Source organism: Macrosteles quadrilineatus, unplaced genomic scaffold, assembly GCF_028750875.1.
Source record: "Macrosteles quadrilineatus isolate MER2022 unplaced genomic scaffold, UCM_ALF_1.0 Scaffold_4__1_contigs__length_99947679, whole genome shotgun sequence".
Classification (NCBI taxonomy): Eukaryota; Metazoa; Arthropoda; class Insecta; order Hemiptera; family Cicadellidae; genus Macrosteles; species Macrosteles quadrilineatus.
The window spans coordinates 72,469,628-72,487,266 of record NW_026542597.1 but is presented as its reverse complement, the minus strand read 5'-3'; the positions used below and the strand labels follow the sequence as shown (position 1 = coordinate 72,487,266).

Genomic DNA, 17,639 nt, shown 5'->3' with positions numbered 1-17,639 from the left:
GTTTTTATTGATTCATATAAATCATATATTACTTTGTGAATTTTACAGAAATTCTGTATTGACATTTTTATTATTGTGAGGTCCGTCACACAAGGATAATGCAAAATTGTTATTCAATCCCATTCAAGAAATTTGCATAGGTGGACTATTAGCTAATTTAAAATAAATGTTTTAAATGTAAAATTAATAACCTTCGGAGTAGGTTGACATCTATATGGTGTGGATGATTTGGTGAATTTTTTCATTGGTTCTTCTTCATCTGAACTAGATCCAAGGAAGATGACTTCTTTTTCCTCCTTGTGGTCTACCTCTTGGTGTACGGTCTGGCATGCTGTAGTCCCTGCTCCATCATCACCTACCTCTTCAAGATCTCCATAAATATCTTCATCCACATCTAAAACAAGGTTAAATAGGATAATTAACACTTTATATCTTATCTAAGTAGAATAATGTAAAAAAGCAAAAGCACTAACAGGCAATTCCACACCAAAGCAGCACTTTTAACAGAAGTTTTGGTAAAATACTGAATTTTAATGCTAACTTTAAAAAACATTAATAATTTATACAAAAACATCCAAGAGCACATCAACAACTTTTTTTAATTTGAGTTTGATCAAAGTTCAATGAATAATTATTCTCTAAACAATAGTTCTTAAAATAACCGGGGGATGTACCAACGAAATAAGTAGTAGGCCTAAATATACCAATTTTAAAACTAAATTTCATAGATTGGATTGATTGTGGATTCATTCAAACAGTTTTAAAAACAAATACGCGAAAGGGTGACATTGGATACATTAGCTAAATCAAATAGGGTATTTTGGATTTTAAAATTTTATTCATACCATTGAAATGAAATGAATGAAATGTGTATGTGTTTATTGTCTTGTGAATTTATACAAATTATTGACAATGTCCTAAAACTGCTAAAACTAGCATAGTCAGTTAATTAATACAATATACAATATTTACAAGAATACTACACACAAGGAGACATGTTACAATACATACTTTAATATTACAACCAAATAATCTTATTGTAAAGAAAAGTGCAAGGCGTTTGGAATAATGGAAGTTATTGAACCCCATAACCAACTAAATCCAACAGTAATTTGGTAAATTTGCTAGCTCTACTTAAAAATTAATAAAAGGCATTTCAAAAAAATCTTTTAGAGAATGAAAAGGGTTGTTCAAAAGCCATTTGTAGGATTTAGATTTAAAAGTTTGTTTAGGATATTTTGTTATTAAATGTATTAGTTTGTTGTATATTTTTAGTGAGATTACAATATGACTTTTAAGAGTTTTAGACAGTCTAAAAAAATCTATGGTAGCAACGTTTTTATTTCTTGTATTATGAACATGAGAATTTTGTTTGATAAGGTCGGAATTTTTTAAAATATATGATAAAGAGTCAAATATATAAATGTTAATTACTGTTGGAATTTGTAGCTGAATGAACAGGGGTTTGCAGTGTTCCTGTAGGGGTTCACAAGATATGATTCTAACTAACTTCATTTGTAAGACTAAAATTTCCTCTATCCTACTGCAATTTCCGTAAAAGATAATATTGTATCTGAAAATGGATTGGAAATAAGCAAAGTAGGCTGTTTTAATATAATTTTGATCTATACAATGTATTAGTTTAGTTATAAGACAAATTACCCTTGAAAGCTTAGAAATTATGTAATCTATATGATCTACCCAAGAAAGCTTCTTATCTAGATAAACACCAAGAAATTTAACATTGTCTACATAACCGTCCAACATATTCACAGGGTCTAAGGCTAAAAACAATTTTTTGAGTTTTATCTTTGTTTAAGAGGAAGCCATTAGATTCAAACCAAATAGAAGCTTCATTGATTGAGTTTTGAGCTAACTCTTGAAGTTGTTTAAGATCGGGATTAATATTTAAAAAGGTTGTATCATCTGCATACAAATAAGTTTTACTGGTTTATACATTCTGGGAGGTCGTTAATACAAATTAAAAATAACAGAGGACCTAGAACAGATCCCTGAGGCACGCCATATTTTATTTTTAATTCTTGGGACCATTCTTCATCAATATTGACTTTTTGTATTCTATTGTTTAAGTATGATTTGAAAAAAGAAAGTGGAGATCTGTTGATACCATAAAAACTTAATTTCATTATTAGGTCATCATGTTCGACACAATCGAAGCCCTACTCAGGTCGCAGAAAGTGGCCTGAGCAAGTGACTTCCTCTCAAAGACCATTAGTACCTCATTAATCAATTTATCTATTGCGTTTGATGTACACTTGCCCTTTCTAAATCCAAATTGTGAAACACTTAAAAAGTTGTTTCTTTCAAAAAAAGAATTCAGCTGATCAAAATATATACTCCCTTACTTACAAAATATAGATCAGAACAGAATACTCTGAAAGAGGCGAAATATCAAGTATTGTGTGTGTGTGTATATATATTTAATGTGTTATTTGACTCCTCTGCAACCTTTCATCAGGTGAGTTAGCTGTGTCCTCTCCATCCTTATATATTTTTTTTAATCCAAGCTAAATGCTTTATCCTTAAAACATATTTTTTTATACTATTACTTATTTAATAAAAAAAAAATCTTACCTTCTTTCTCAGTGAACTGATCATAACAGTTGTCTTCCTCTACAGATTCTTCCCCGTCAAATTGGTATTCAACTGGTTTTAATGTTTCAAAGACAGGCTCTTTCTCTGCTTCTTCTGGTGTTTCTTCGTCAATCTTTTCACAACTTGAAACTTCCATCACTGATACATCACCCTCTGACATTTTCAGTTCGAAATCTGCTGCTGAGTCTGCCTCCAACTCAGCAGCTGGTACAGCTTTGGTACTGCTTGTATCAATATAGAAATCTAAGATCTGATCATTGTCAGCCACATCAGGGGGCAGCCGTTGTGAAATTTCTGAAGTATCAGCATTTTGAATATCCTCACTAGGCTTTTCACTGCTTGGTTCATCATTAAAAACTTCTGTTGTAAGAGAGTGTGTTTCTAAGATGTTAAATTGACAAGGATCGTTACTTGATTTATTTTGATTATCGGATGTTGAACTAATTTGAGGCTCAACAGGAATTTCCTCTTCATTTTTTGCTTCAGGTTCATCCTTGGTAGATGAATCTGATGAGTCAGTTTTACATGTCGGATCTTCCCAAGTAGAACTGCCAAATACATTTGTTCCGATTGTAAATGTAAGGTTGCTATTTACAGCTGACGTAGATAGACTTGCCTCGTTCCCAAAAACAAACATTTGCTTCAATGAGCCTTTGGTGGGAAAACTAAGAAACGATTCTTCTTCTTTAGAAACAATTTCTTTTTCAGGTTCTGAAATATTTATATTTTCATCGGATTGGCTTGACTTACAATCAGCTTCAATTTCTTCTTGGGGCTTGTCATCAAATATTCCCTCATTTCTTAGATCTTTCTCAATTACAGGCTCCTCAAGTGGATTACAAATTGTGTTCGTAACAGCTTCTGTCAATGAATGTTGTTCGGGTGTAAGATTTGATTCATCTCTACTTTCGCTTTCAGGCACACTAAGTGATATTCTTCCTTTTTTCACCAGCTCTTCTAAAATTTGTGGCAAAGGAGTTGTGCCTCTTACTGATCTTGAAGTTATGTCTTCTGTGTTTCCTAAATCACAAATTTCTTTCTCTTTTTGAGTAAACACAAAGTCCTGTTGAGAACTTAATGAAACATTGTGTATCAGTTCCTTGTGAACTGACTCTACTGGTAAAGTTAAGTCTTCCATCTTCTTCTCACTTACTACTTCAATGGTATCTTGTTCAACTAACTTGGTATTCATTGTTGTATTTAATGTAGCACTACTGACGTTAATTTCTTGTTCAACACTCTCTCTTCTTCCACGTAATGATTGAGTTGGAATTGGTTCATCTATTATTTCTGTTTCGGCATTTGTTTCTACCTCATCAGATATAATGTGAGCGTCTGATGACTGGGCAGACTCTGGCAGTACTTCTGCTTCAACTACTTGTTTGTTACCCAAATCCATTACAATAGAATCTCTTTCGTTCAAAGATTGCTTTGTATCGTTTAGAACAAGTTTCTCCTCAGTCTTTTCTTCTATAGGGTCTGTTCCAATTTCTTGCTCACTACACACCAGTTCTTCAACATGTCTCCTAAATCTCATCATCTCAGTCTCATCAATCTCGTTCTCCTCAATGTCATGCTGTTCCTTCAGTTCAAATGTTACATCACCATGAGTAGGTGGTGGCAGATGTTCACTATCTATGTGTACAGAACTACTAGTATCTCGCAGATGCTTACTATCTATGTTTACAAAACTACTAGTATCTCGCAGATGCTTACTATCTATTTGTACAGAACTACTAATATCTCCTTTGTATTCTAAAGTTAAGTGCATTGACTCTGACGCTTGATTTTGATGACCTAATGACTTTCTTTCAGCAGATTCAGCCTCAAAGTCAGTTATTGTTGTTTCCAAATCGGCATTAGCTTCTTTTTGGATCTCATCAGACCCAAAATAAATATCAAGCTCTTCTTCATCATAATCTTCTCTGTACGTTTGATCTTGTTCAACATTTTCATAATTTTGACTTTCTATGTTTCCCTCCAATCCATAGTTTATTTTAAACTTTGATTCATTGGCACTCTTATTACTTTGGACTTCCGGAGAAGAACTCTGAAAGCTGAAATAGTCTTCTTCAGTAGACTGTGAACTAGATGATATTTTCTTTAAAAGAGCAACTGCTGTCGAACTAAGTTCAGGTCGTCCTTCGTTGTGAGTTTCTTCTGGTTCATCAAACTGAAGGCGGGTTACAGAACTTCTGTAAAATAAAGGAATACATATTTGAATATTAAAATGGCGCAGATGTACATAACTTGAATTATTTTAACACAAATCACTATTGGGATACAAAGCAAGTTTAGAAATACAAAACCAATACTTAAAAAATCTAATCCAGAACATTGAAACCCAAAACGTTTTATATTAAATGGTTAAGGTTACAAAAACATACAGGTAATTAAAAAATCTTATCACATAATCAAAACAGAAATAAATTGGACTCTAGACATAATAACATGACTAGACTCTGACATAATTTCCTACTATCATGTCAAAATAATGATTAAACAATTGGATAAAGAGGTCAAGGGAAAAGCTTGGCTGACACTTAAAATGTGGGAGCTTCTACCATTATACGGTTTGGATTTTGTCTCTACTTGTCCGAATAGTTAGCGTTCTACTGTTATCGTCTATATGTTGGGTTTTATTTAGATAATGACATATAGATTAACCAGAACAAACCTCTTGGAATGCGAGAGTAGTTTCTGTAAAAGTCTGGGGTTGGAAGGGGTGGGCAATCTGTTGTGCAAATCTGATGTTTCATGGATAGACTTGCGAGGTGACACAGTTGTTTTCAAACATTCTCCTTCATCACTGTTCATTTCTTCCTCACTGTACAAAGAAATAATAGTGAACGACAAGAAACATTATGAGTTAGAGGAACAGTGTGAATGAACTGAAAATGACAAATTAGGATATTGCTGATGGATTTACCTTTGGATACTTGATTGGGAATCTTCTGGAGGCAAGCTGAACCTGATTTGCCGGCCTACAGCTGGAGAACCGAGTCTTTCTTTTGCAGGCGTCAGTGGTGTGTTAGGCCCTGATCTTCCCTGTAATTAAAACATGGTATTTCACATTTATTTATAGAAAGTTTTGACTACTTTTTCTGGCCTTGAAATGAGAAGTTAACTTACGATTGTAGTTTTCTACAGAAGTTACCTTTTAAATGAGTGATATTTACACTATAAGTTAAAAACTCAAATGTAATAAAAAAAAGGCTCTGGAAGAGTTAATTTTTCCTTATAATGTGATCTCCAAATGGCATAGACTTAAAAATATAATTAACTTAAACCCCATTTAATAGAATTTCAAATAGGTTTCGATTTCAATTATGTTTCCTGAGATGAGAACATGGGTGTCTAGACAATTTAGAATGCTTTCAAAATTGTGATAAAAAGTTGGTTGTATTCTGAATGGATTTTTACATTGCTTTCATAGAGAAAAGAAAAAAGGTCACTGACCTAAAAACTCACCTTTAGTATTGACTGTGGAGTGTGGATTTCCTTGAGTGTTTTTTTCACTATTCTAGCAACCAAAGGAGTATGCAAAACTTCGCTGCTTACAGGGCAAGTGATATCCATGTCTGAGGTTTTGTCCAAATTGGTTTCAGTTTGAGTAATTTCTCTTCCTGATGGTGAAAATTCTAGACGAGCTCGTTTAGGAACAATAGAATCTTCATCGTCAGTTCTGCTTCTAACTCCAGAGCGAACTTCTTCAATGCTGAAAATTTTAAAATCGTTTAAATTGGTGTGACGCCGACAAATTAGGATGTGTAGGTAATTCAAGGGAAAGATGAGTGAAGGATGAGAGTTGACTGGGTGAGATGATAGCTTCGTTACAGACTGAGATTGTCTTCTTCTTTACCCAGGACCAAAATGTCAAAAGCTTAATGATCAAGAACAGCCGGGTCAGTTTCAAACCATGACTACTGAGAATCTCAGGGTCGTATCGGCAACTTTCTGATTACAGTGCAACTTCCTTATTATAAAAGGTATCAAATTACCTGAGTACAGCCAGAGTGATACTGTATGATCCTTATGGATGACACGTTTCGAGGTTAAGTCCTCATCTTTAGATCTTGCACAGGAACATTAATAAAGCTGTCATTTCAAAAAAAGTCATCAAGTAAAAAAAAAAAAAAAAAAAAAAAACAGGGACACATACTTTATACAAAAGGAGACATTTATTTACACCATACAAAAAAGAGTAGACTACAATATTTGAATAAATACCACAGAGGACACAAATTAATAACATTTTTAAGTAAAGAAAATTGGTAAACTATTATAGTTTTTTATTAATTTCTTTATCGGATTACTGTACCGTACTTAATTAAAACCATTATTGCAGGTAGGTAACCAAAACTATAATTTTTTTTATAAATTATCAATCATTAAGATGGGGACGCCACTTTTTTTGAGCGGAGTAAGCGAAGCTCTTATACTACACTCGCTAAAGCGATCCGCATGAAATTTAGCCCTCTCATGGTAACCAACTATGGGAAGGTATGAATCTAAAATGGTACAAATTGGACTAAAGGGATTTTCTTTACGTGAATTTGTGTTTTAGAAATTGAACATGGGCCTTATGGGTTTTTTTGTCGCCATGGCATTATTTGCAAGATAATAATAAAAAGGTAACAAAAGATTCTTAACATATGTTAGTTAACAAATCGAATCTTATCTAGCACATTACAAATACAGAACAAAAGCGAAGAAGAATAAGAACAATATTAATATTGTTGAGCATAATTTAGTGCAAAATGATTAACCAAATAGGGTCGCTGGAATTAGGCTAATGCACCATTGAATTTAGATACTCCAAATAGTCATTCCATTTGTTAACCATATATACCATTGACTTTGGATACTGCAAGTAGAGTACACATTTACAATAAACAGATGAAGTTTTGACTTTGGAAAAGTATTAGATATTGCTACCAGACAACTGCATTGTACACTTAGTTAATTATTACTCTGGTTTTGTCAATCTCATAAGCCTCAACATGAGTAGTTTGGTTAACCGCTTCAAGTAAACTACCCTTATCACGGTGCCAGTCAGCCAGTTTATTTCAATTGAGTTTAAGTTATCTTAGTGAATGGAATATAGAGCCAACTTTATTCATCTTAGTTATGCTTTGGGTACCTTTAAAAAACAACAAATGGTTTAAATACCTTAGCACTGGTCTTTCTTGAGAGTGTTACTGAGAGTTTCGATCCTTGGAGAACAATTGATCAAACTCAGCGACGATTTTCAAAATTTGGACAGTGTAAAAAATGAATATTAAAAAAATATCAACTGCTTGTTACCTGAGCCTTGCCTACTGGTTGGTGTAATTATCTATATTGTGATTTAATGTTAAAATACAAGTCATACCAACAAGTGTTGTCCCCACATCTCAGATCGCCAAGCACCTATTACTGACCTTATGCAGCAAGTTATTGAGTTATAATAATAATAATAATAATAAAAAAAACCTTTAGACAAATTCAAGACAACTCTTTGAAATTCAGATTTAAAAAAGATTATTTTAACAATCTATTAAGTAAACCGTACAATTCCGTATGTACAATTGAAACATTTTCCACGACCAACCCTAAGCTAAATGAAACCAAAGCAGTAGATTCACAATATTTAATTACATAGACAAAGGCAGAAACCTACTTAACAACACTACAGTTGAGCCTAGAGTGGATGGGGTTGCGGAGGAAAGGAGTCTCTTCAATGACAGTCTGTAGTTTACGTTTGAGTGCCGCAGGGGTGGCGAGCAGAGGGGCCCAGATCTCCCTGGTTTTGAGCACAGCCGCTTTTAACAGCTGCGACTCTGACGTCTTGTATTGTGGCAGCCGATCTTTGGACAGCTCTGTAGTGACGTCCATTGACAGTGGCTTGGGTCTGTTAACTGGAACAAAGGAGAATTTTAAATCACAATATTACCTACTGTTCACTACAAGTGTAACTGGATGGAGTTAAAGATGTGAGTTTAAGGTGTTGTTAAATAGCAACATAAAAACCAATTAAACATTTGATACCCAATTTTAGAGAACTAGTATTGCATTTAAAACTGTATATAACCTCTATTATCTGTTGGGAGGAGGAAAACACCATGGTCAAAACACATAGGATATTCTGTATCAGATAACCATAAAAGCACTAAATGAAGGCAGTTAAAATTACCACGAATGGACAGGTCCTGAAATTTAGGATTTATTGGAAAAAAGAATGAATACAACCATGTTCAGTTACGTTATGTTTTTGTATGTTTTATATTTATGTTATGGAGTGCGACGATGATGACATATATCAGCGATCATGGAAGATCTTGCAAGTATGGTGACAATGTTGCCTCCGCAATTGAGAGAGATGTTCACGATAGTTCCATGAACCCTACATGAGATGTTGGTTTACAATTTGGTCGTGATTGCTTTTTCAGTTTTTCTTTACTTCGCTGAAACGAGTTACTATTTGGGAAATAACTGCTCCTCTTATTCCTTTCTCGGTGAGCATAAATTGGTCATAATCTACAAGTAAATCTACCCTGTCACCTTTAAACACACCAAAGTCTCAAGATGACTTCCTATATAAAACAATTTAAAAACAACTCTTGCAGCTTGTCCAAAACTTTTCAAGTGAACTTAGCTGAACTGTGTCAATAAAGAGTTAATCTTATAGTTGGTAGGTTTATTCTAACGGTGTGAAACAATTGAAAGGAAGGTAAAAATTTTATGAAGGTTTTTATTTGTTCACACCAAAACATATCGTTAGTTGTAAAATCAATAACATAATAATAAAGGCCCTCTAGGTGATGCTTGACAATAAGATGCTACACATACAAATTTTGAAATAGGCAAGCAATTAAGTTTAACTGAAATTTCCAGTTATACAGGCTTTTCTTTCTACCACTTGATTTTGGTAGAAAATAAATATTTTTAACCAATATATTTAATAATTTTTTGAATCAAACGTCATTGATTCAAATAAAAAACATTCTTATCAAATCGTTGTATCGAATTGAAAAATCTTTGCTGCTTTACACACTTCTAAAATTGAAACTTACTGCGTGTCCATGAGCAGTGCTTCTCTCTATGACAGTAGTCAGCCAAGTCACGTGTGATGGAGGGAAGACTCTTGGTCACGGAGTTGATAATCATGTCTCTAGTGGTCACAGTTTTGGTTGTAGGCCCCCCGCTGTTGCCCCGTGTACCAAAAGTCTTGCGGGCAGCAGGAGCAGGAGATAGCCCCATGCCCCGCCGTACACCGAGAGCACTGTGCAGCTTCTCATTCACATCTATAGCTTCCACATACCTGGACAAACGTGGATGGGAATATTTTAGTAAACAACTAACATGAGCCGGATAAAGTTTTACAAGTAGATATTTTCATTTACAGTAGACTCCCTCTTGCCTCTCTCTCTCCCCCTGGCCTCGGTCCCGAGGAGTCCGGATTACAGTTTTCCGGTTAAACGGACGTCCCCAAAAACTCGTTAAAACGGACCATTTAATGCATGCAACACAAATATTTTACTTAAATTTAGGAGAGCATTGTGTTTAAATACACGTGATCACTTGTCTCAAATCTTTCCCACAAGAACGGTCGTTTCAGTACCGCCCACTTCCTGCCGATCAAGTCCGGTTAAACCAATGTGCATATAAAAATTGTCCTGTTAAAGAGATGACATTTACGCCGAGTGTGGTCCGGTTAAACTGATGTCCGGTTCAAAAGTATCCGGATAAGAGGGAGTCTACTGTATAAATAAATATTGGTGTGCAGGAAAAAAATGGGTTTGATCCTGATACATCTATTAACTTTTGACAACGACCAATGTTAGTAAACCTCAGACTCAATGTCCGACACAACAAAATTTGCTAAAATGATCGAATTCCAACAGTTCTATAAAGTATGTTGATCAGTATAGAAATATTGGGAGCAATAACTTTAATTAGTTTAGAAATAAAAAAATAACCTAAATAACCAGAGTGAACAAATTGAATTTTAATTAGTAAAATAAATTTAAGTAGTGTCATTAATTAACATAAAAAATATATAAAAATTAGCTACAATACAGTTAAGAGTTCTTGGAGGCTAGACGTTTTAACTCATAAAACAATAAAAAAATACAAAGCAAATTTTTTATCCTACAGTATACCAGGTTTTAAATTTACAACCACTTTGGCATTTGAAAAAAATGTTTTGAGATGGTAAATAACTCTTCAGCAGCTGTTTAAAAATAATGAAATTAACATTAGGTACTCTTACGGCGGTCAAATCGAAGATGGCCGTTGGCTTCCATGAACTCCTTTGGATATCAATTCAAAATAACTAAGACAATTTTTGATCTCATAGTATACAAGATATTTAATTATAATCCCTTTGGTGATTGAAAAACTATTTTTGGATGATAATTAACTCTTCAGCAGCTGATAGAAATTATCCAAGATGGCCGCCTAGCCTCCAAGAACTCTTAAAGGTCTTTTACCAACTTATGCTATCGCCATTTGGTCATATTTTAAATATATAGGGACAGTTGTTTTAGTTAAAAATTGGTTTGTATAGTATTACCTTTAGATTAACAGATATCCGTATGTCTTTTTTTATGTATTACCGGTAGGTATTAAATTAGGAATGAAAGAAAAACTGTAAATACTAATTGTTACTGAACCATAGTAAAATAGTTTGGACTGCAGGTTCCGTAAAAACAATTTTGGATAGCTATCTTGTAAATCTATGTTATAAAAAAAACTTTTGAAAATAATAAGAAAAAGTCATATGAAAACCATAAAATAACTCACCTTGACCTCGACAACAAATAGAACACACGCAAGTCATCTGCCTTTGGATGGGATGTTTTTTGCAAGAAGGTCATGAAGGCCTCTTCTTCAGAAAGGGTCAGTGCCAACTTGAATATAACATTCAGCTTGTTCATTTTCACACAGCCTGTAATGTGTAATGGAAACTATCAGAAAAGTATCTGCAAACCTTGAAAAATAAAACTTTAAGAAGTTGCAGCCTTGAAGGAGGCAAAAATATTTATAAATCATTCCACTTTGAAGAATCATTCGTAGTTACATTGATATTGCAGTCATGTAGGTGTGTACAACCCGTTTACCTGTTTTTATTCTGTACCAATTCAAAAACAGTAGCATACTTTGTTATCCCTAGATGTGCTAACTATCAGTGTAGTTAAAAATTGCATAGTTTGATGAAACTTGTAATAAGTTGGTATGTTGCTAGCAAACGGTATAGTGTCTTGAACTTTGGAGCAAGAGGGATGTGTTTCTTCCATGGCCTATCCATAGAAGATTTGGATCACTTTTTTCTTAAAAGCGTATGTTATTTCTTCATTAGTAAAGTATCTTGTAAACACTTATAAAACATTTCACTAGTTATATATGTGAGGTTAAATAAACACAAATTAAATACAAACAACACATTTGCCACAAAACAGAATCAAGCATTTTAAATTCATACCTTTGAAAAATTGGTCCAGCAACTCAGCCGACATTGATTGGTGATGCCTTTGGAATTGGAACGCCTCATGAATAAGGTCGTTAACCAAGAGAAGTGTCATTTCCATTCTGGAAACATAAATTAAGTCTGATCAACTACAGTTTTAACATTTGACACAAAGTAATAAACAAGAATAAGAAAGAGTAAAATACTAAAAGAACCTTTATTTGGCTCCTAGTGGGAATGAAGTAATTTGTGTTTAGGTTAGGGAACCAAATCTGAACCAGCTCGTTTGGGAGCAAATGGTAAAAATGCACCATTAGGGCCAAATTCTATCAGACGAGATATAATTATCTGTACAAAAAATAGGTACTAATTTTGAAGCTGTAAGCGAGCTTTACAATCCTTTACAACCTAAGTTGTTATGTCACTGTGTATTTGAAAAGTAACTGTGTTGTCACCTGATATCCTGGGGCTCAGTAGGCGTCCGTCTGCGTGTGGTGAAGTAATGTAGAGCCAGTTTATATTCTCCCACTGCTGCCAACAGACACAACACTGTGCGATGTTGGTACACCTGCAGATCTTCCTTGTATACACAACTGTCTAGCAGCAGGTCCACACCTGACTGTAACATAATAATGGCAATCAAATTACAATATTTAACTAAATTAAAACATTTATCAATTCTTAATGGGCGCAAAAAGAAACTCTTTAACTTTTGAATATCTTCCAAGCTGATCGCTAAAAGGTTTTTAGCTTGGTTAAAAACTTACAATACATCAGTATCGTAATGTTGTTGGGAGTAATTAAAATCGTGACTCTATTGTAGTTATTTTCATTAAATCCAAAGCCAATCATCTCATTATTAATTAATCTCCTCGCCTTTATTCTACTTTGCTTTGATCAAATAAATTGACAATTTAACAGTCTAGAAGTTTTTTGTGGATATCATCCAACTTAAAAGGTCCCTTAACACTTAGACTAAAATTAACCAAATAAATCAAACATTTGTGTATAATTTTGATCGAGATCAAATGTGAAACTTGTCTAACCTTATATTGCTTATGGTCAAGATACCAGAAGGCTTCCACTATCTTGCTTTGACTCTCGGTTAGCCCAAAGTCAGTTGGGAACTTCAGCAAGTTGTGTCTTATGGATTCACTGGCCCTATAACATACAGACATAATTTTCCTACAATTGTTGTTAGTTGAAATATTAATCTATAATGTGGGACTGTTCCCTTGATTCAGGTAAGACCCTAAAAACAATCTAAAAGCAATAAATAGAAACACCACAACATTATTTTTGCACATCAAAAGCTGTCACAAAGTACTAGAATTAAGTTTAAACAACCAAAATTAATTAAAAACCATAGTAAAGAAGCACATTAAAGAAAATCAATGTGTTTAAAACAGTTCACATACATTTGAAAATGGATTGGAACAGCTACGCTAATATGGTTTTCACTACAGTTCAATTAATTGTCCTCTTTTTCAGTTTACTTGTGTATACAATGAATTTGGAACACGAATCACTCTACTCGAATCTTAACTCACCACGTAGTACCAGAACCCTCTAAACACTCCTTTATTGTTTAAATTACATCAAAGTCAAAATCTATTATTATAAAGTCAAAGTGCTTATTGGTCTTAACAAAAAGCAGGTACAGAAATAAATCAAACGTTCTTTAGCATGTTCACGAGAGTTGCAAGGATATTTGACGCAACCTACATGGAACAAACATGAGATAACATTCGTGACATGTCTAATATAAGACATCTACTGCACGGTGAACGTGGAATTGATAAGTTATGTTGTTTGTTGGGGTCCACCGCATAGACCTACCCTAGGGAGCAGACAACGTGAGCGATGTCCAGCAAGAAGTAGGTGACGATGAAGTGTTTGACATCGGAGGACACGTTGCGTATGAGGTACGTGCGCAGCAGACTCTGTACGGAGGCAGGCGGATACTTGCCCAGAGTGGTGGAGCTCCCCTCCCTCTCCCACTGATCAGTCACCTTAGCCCCCGCCTCCTGGGCGATCACTGCGTCAATCAGCAGCAGTCCGGCCGGGGACGGGTCTTGCAAACCCTTGGCCAGCTGATGGAGCTCAGCTCGTCTGTACAGCAAACACATGTCTATCAAGTAATGATGTTATCTAGTAATACATGTGAACAAATTGTGTAGTAACTATGTAGTGGTTACGATTGAGAAGTTTGGTTCTTGAACCGTAAAAACCTTTAACACTGGTGGTGTCAAGGAAATTAACAAATCTTGTAACTTTGTGACTATGGATTTTGAGTGATTCTAAAATATTGGTCCCTCTGGTTATTTCCTCCTACACATTTTTGATATAAATTTAACATTATTCGCGGGGAAACCATCATCTTCTTCCCCCATCGTTTTATTTTTATCCCAAAGATTAAAGAAATACCAAAGTTAATTGAATCCTGTAAAAAATCAGACAATGGAGTGCTAAATTCCCAGTGCTTTGTGTTTTAGTTTAGACCCTACTTGAGGTCAGGTTTTAAATAAAGGTGAATCTCTCACTCACTATCTGTATGCAATAAACATCTCTTGAGATGAATAGACAATTTCAATTTGCAAAAGATTGATTTCTTATGAATTACACTTAGTGCAGCTCTTTAAATAAAACATTTTGTCATATAATAGATACAATACATTCTTTATACAAGTAGGCTAGGCCTAATTCTAAACTGGCATATAAATATATTGTCAAGTTCCTTTTTTCCTTCTCTCTCCTGATTTGGACTACTGAGTTTAACATAAACCCTAAAATTAAAAATTAAAATAAAAGTCATAATCAAATCAAATCAAAAGTTCTTTATGTATTACATGCACATTGATACATATAGTGTCAATCAATTGCATTAAAAATACATCAGTATAATAACCCTTAACTATTTAACACAATTTTTCCTCATACTTTGTTCTGTTGTGAACAAAGATGGAAAAACTCATCTAAAGAATAAATTGGTCTGTTTATTATGAATTCTTTGTCTTCACATTTTTCAATATATTTTCAGAATTTATCTTTTTGGTATACATAAAGAATTTCTTTCCCAAATATTGTTGTTTTTTCCGTAAAATTTTAATCTATGATGAGTTGGGATTATTTCATTTTTATGTCTATTGTATTATACTTGTGGCAAATGGACGATTTAGAACTTACTGCCTCATTTTTATAAATTAGTATTCAGTCATAGATGTATTGTCCATAAACTGTGGGGATTTTAAGATTTAAAAAGTGTTCCTCTTTGGCTGATTGATCATAATTTAGCTTAAGAATAATTTTTATGGCTCTTTTTTGTTGACAGAGACTCACCTTGTAATAGTAGCGTTGATGATTTTATCAGTAAAGTAAGGAATACAGCCATTGATGCTGGATTCATTAGCATTGACTTCAGGAAGCACCTTATTCTGAATGCACCAGAAAATCGAGTCATAAAAAGCTGAAACCAAGTTGATGACGGTGTACTGTTGCTCAAAGTTTCCTGGAACCATAAAAACCTTTTATTAAAAAACAATACTGTGAAAAAAGGGGGATATCATGAAAAAAGACTACTGGTTTTAGCTTAGATTACTCAAAGTGTCTATGGATTCACCAGAATCGTGCGACATAAGATACTAGCCTACAATGCTTGTAAAATAAAAATGTGTGCTCTAATCGCCAAGTCCACTCTGACTATTAATTTTCAAACCGTAAAGCAATAGAAGTTGAGCAAGTAATAAAATCAAAGTGTCCAGGGTTTCCCAGTATGTATTATAAGAGACAGGTTAATCCAAACAAATACATTTTTATTTCTTTTAGGTTGCTATTTGTTACACCAGGGGTGCCCATCCCCCCCTAGACTCATGACGCACCCCCCCCCCGCAATTGAGCAACAGCCCCCCCCCCATAAATGAAATTATAAATAAATTAGAAACATTATTCCCCCGCCCAGCACTATTTGTAAAACTATAAAAGAAGTTTATAATTTTTTTTAGATATTTAAAATTCAAACCCAGTTAATCTATATCAATAAAGTTATAGTTTTGTCTGAACATTGCTCAGAATTATACATATTTTGGGTTATTTATGTTTTATACATTGAAGAAGTTGAAACATGTCTTATCTCAATTTATGTCCGTCTGTCACGGCCCAGAAGGCATTTTATGCAGCCTACTCATGGCCTACTCTAAAGAAAACTAGAGTACCGATTATGATTCCAATGGTTTAATTGTATCCACAGGATTGGCGAGAGTCCTTATAGTTATTAAAATATGGCCTCACTATTTTGAAAATAAAATAACGGACGATCAAAAACACAATTTTGTGTGATTTTTCTAGTTTATTTTCTCCATGTTTACTACATACGTCATTAATTTATGAAATACTAATAATCTGTTAAGAGAACACGTCATGTATGAAATTATGAACAGCTGTTTTGATAAAGATTCCTTTTCCTAGCTGTCACTGATATGTTTACATAATAATGATCTTTAAGAATACTGTGTAGGCCTTAACCATTTCCGATCACGTTTGTAAGCAAATCCAAAACCAAGTGAGATTAATAACCGTGTGGCTTTGGCTTACACATCGGGTTTGATTTATCACGAGTACTAATATGTAACTGTAAATTAAATTAAATATTTAGCCATCATCCAGGTCGGGAACCGGAGATTCTGGTTGTATCAAGTTGTACTTGAATTTTGATTACAGGGAAAAGACCGTGAATCAGAGTGTTGTACAGGACTGGAAAACTTATCTTTCTATATAAATAAAATTAGAGTTTTATAAATCACCTCAATTTTAGGAATATTTTATTGCCAGAATATCCATATAGCGTTCGTAACCTGCTTAACGAATTGTCAGCGTCTTTCTCGATAAAACGGATCCCCTCTCCCTCCCTTTAGAAACATCACAGCTCCTTTGATGAAAATGAAATGGAAACAACGCTTGCGCCAACAATCGTCTGCTCCGTACACTTCTGTCTGCTGTGCGCTATGTTACAACAGATTTAAGATACAACAGCTGGGGAATGATGACGATATAATGCTTAGTACACTGTGATTGAGTGATAACCATGGTAACTTTAGTAAGGCTGTGATTGGTGGATTGGCCAATGAGTGGGCCTAAATATGGCGACTTGTTGAATTCTTGTATGAATTGAAGAGAAACCTATTAAAGAACAGAAGAACAAAGAAATAGAATAACAAGATTGTTCTCGTTACCTACATTCTTTTTTAAGAGTGTTTTAATTATCTCTAAATATAATTTTACACTTTTTTATTACTTACCTATCAATTCCTATGCTGTGATACAGCACCTATCGGTAGTCTATCTTTCTATCATGAGCAGTACCTGATAACAATTTCTAAAGGTTCCTTTAATATTTACGTTATTTATAGCAATGCAATGTTTGGCTAGTGATTAGTTGAGTTTGAGTTAGCTACAATTTTAAACGTTGCCGTTTGTACAACTGAACCAAGATAAATGATTTGAAATTTACAATAATAATGATTGTGCAATATTGAATTTCGTTTATAAAAATGTAAATCGTGACGGTTATGGCTGT

At 34.0% G+C, this 17,639-nt stretch overlaps 1 protein-coding gene across 2 annotated transcripts in view; it reads right to left on the bottom strand.

Annotated features, from left to right (window-relative positions):
- The window catches only part of LOC128991543 (uncharacterized), a 38,027-nt gene that overhangs the window by 7,147 nt on the left and 13,241 nt on the right, over positions 1–17,639 (bottom strand). For both annotated transcript variants that reach the window (XM_054414524.1, XM_054414525.1), the window contains 13 exons: positions 15,407–15,575; positions 13,907–14,179; positions 13,114–13,228; positions 12,523–12,686; positions 12,083–12,189; positions 11,404–11,548; positions 9,672–9,919; positions 8,279–8,516; positions 6,088–6,334; positions 5,546–5,664; positions 5,294–5,443; positions 2,596–4,811; positions 192–394 (listed from right to left, as the gene is read on the bottom strand). In XM_054414524.1, coding sequence (XP_054270499.1) covers positions 192–394; positions 2,596–4,811; positions 5,294–5,443; positions 5,546–5,664; positions 6,088–6,334; positions 8,279–8,516; positions 9,672–9,919; positions 11,404–11,548; positions 12,083–12,189; positions 12,523–12,686; positions 13,114–13,228; positions 13,907–14,179; positions 15,407–15,575 — 4,394 coding nt within the window. The remainder of the gene's footprint in view (positions 1–191; positions 395–2,595; positions 4,812–5,293; positions 5,444–5,545; positions 5,665–6,087; positions 6,335–8,278; positions 8,517–9,671; positions 9,920–11,403; positions 11,549–12,082; positions 12,190–12,522; positions 12,687–13,113; positions 13,229–13,906; positions 14,180–15,406; positions 15,576–17,639) is intronic.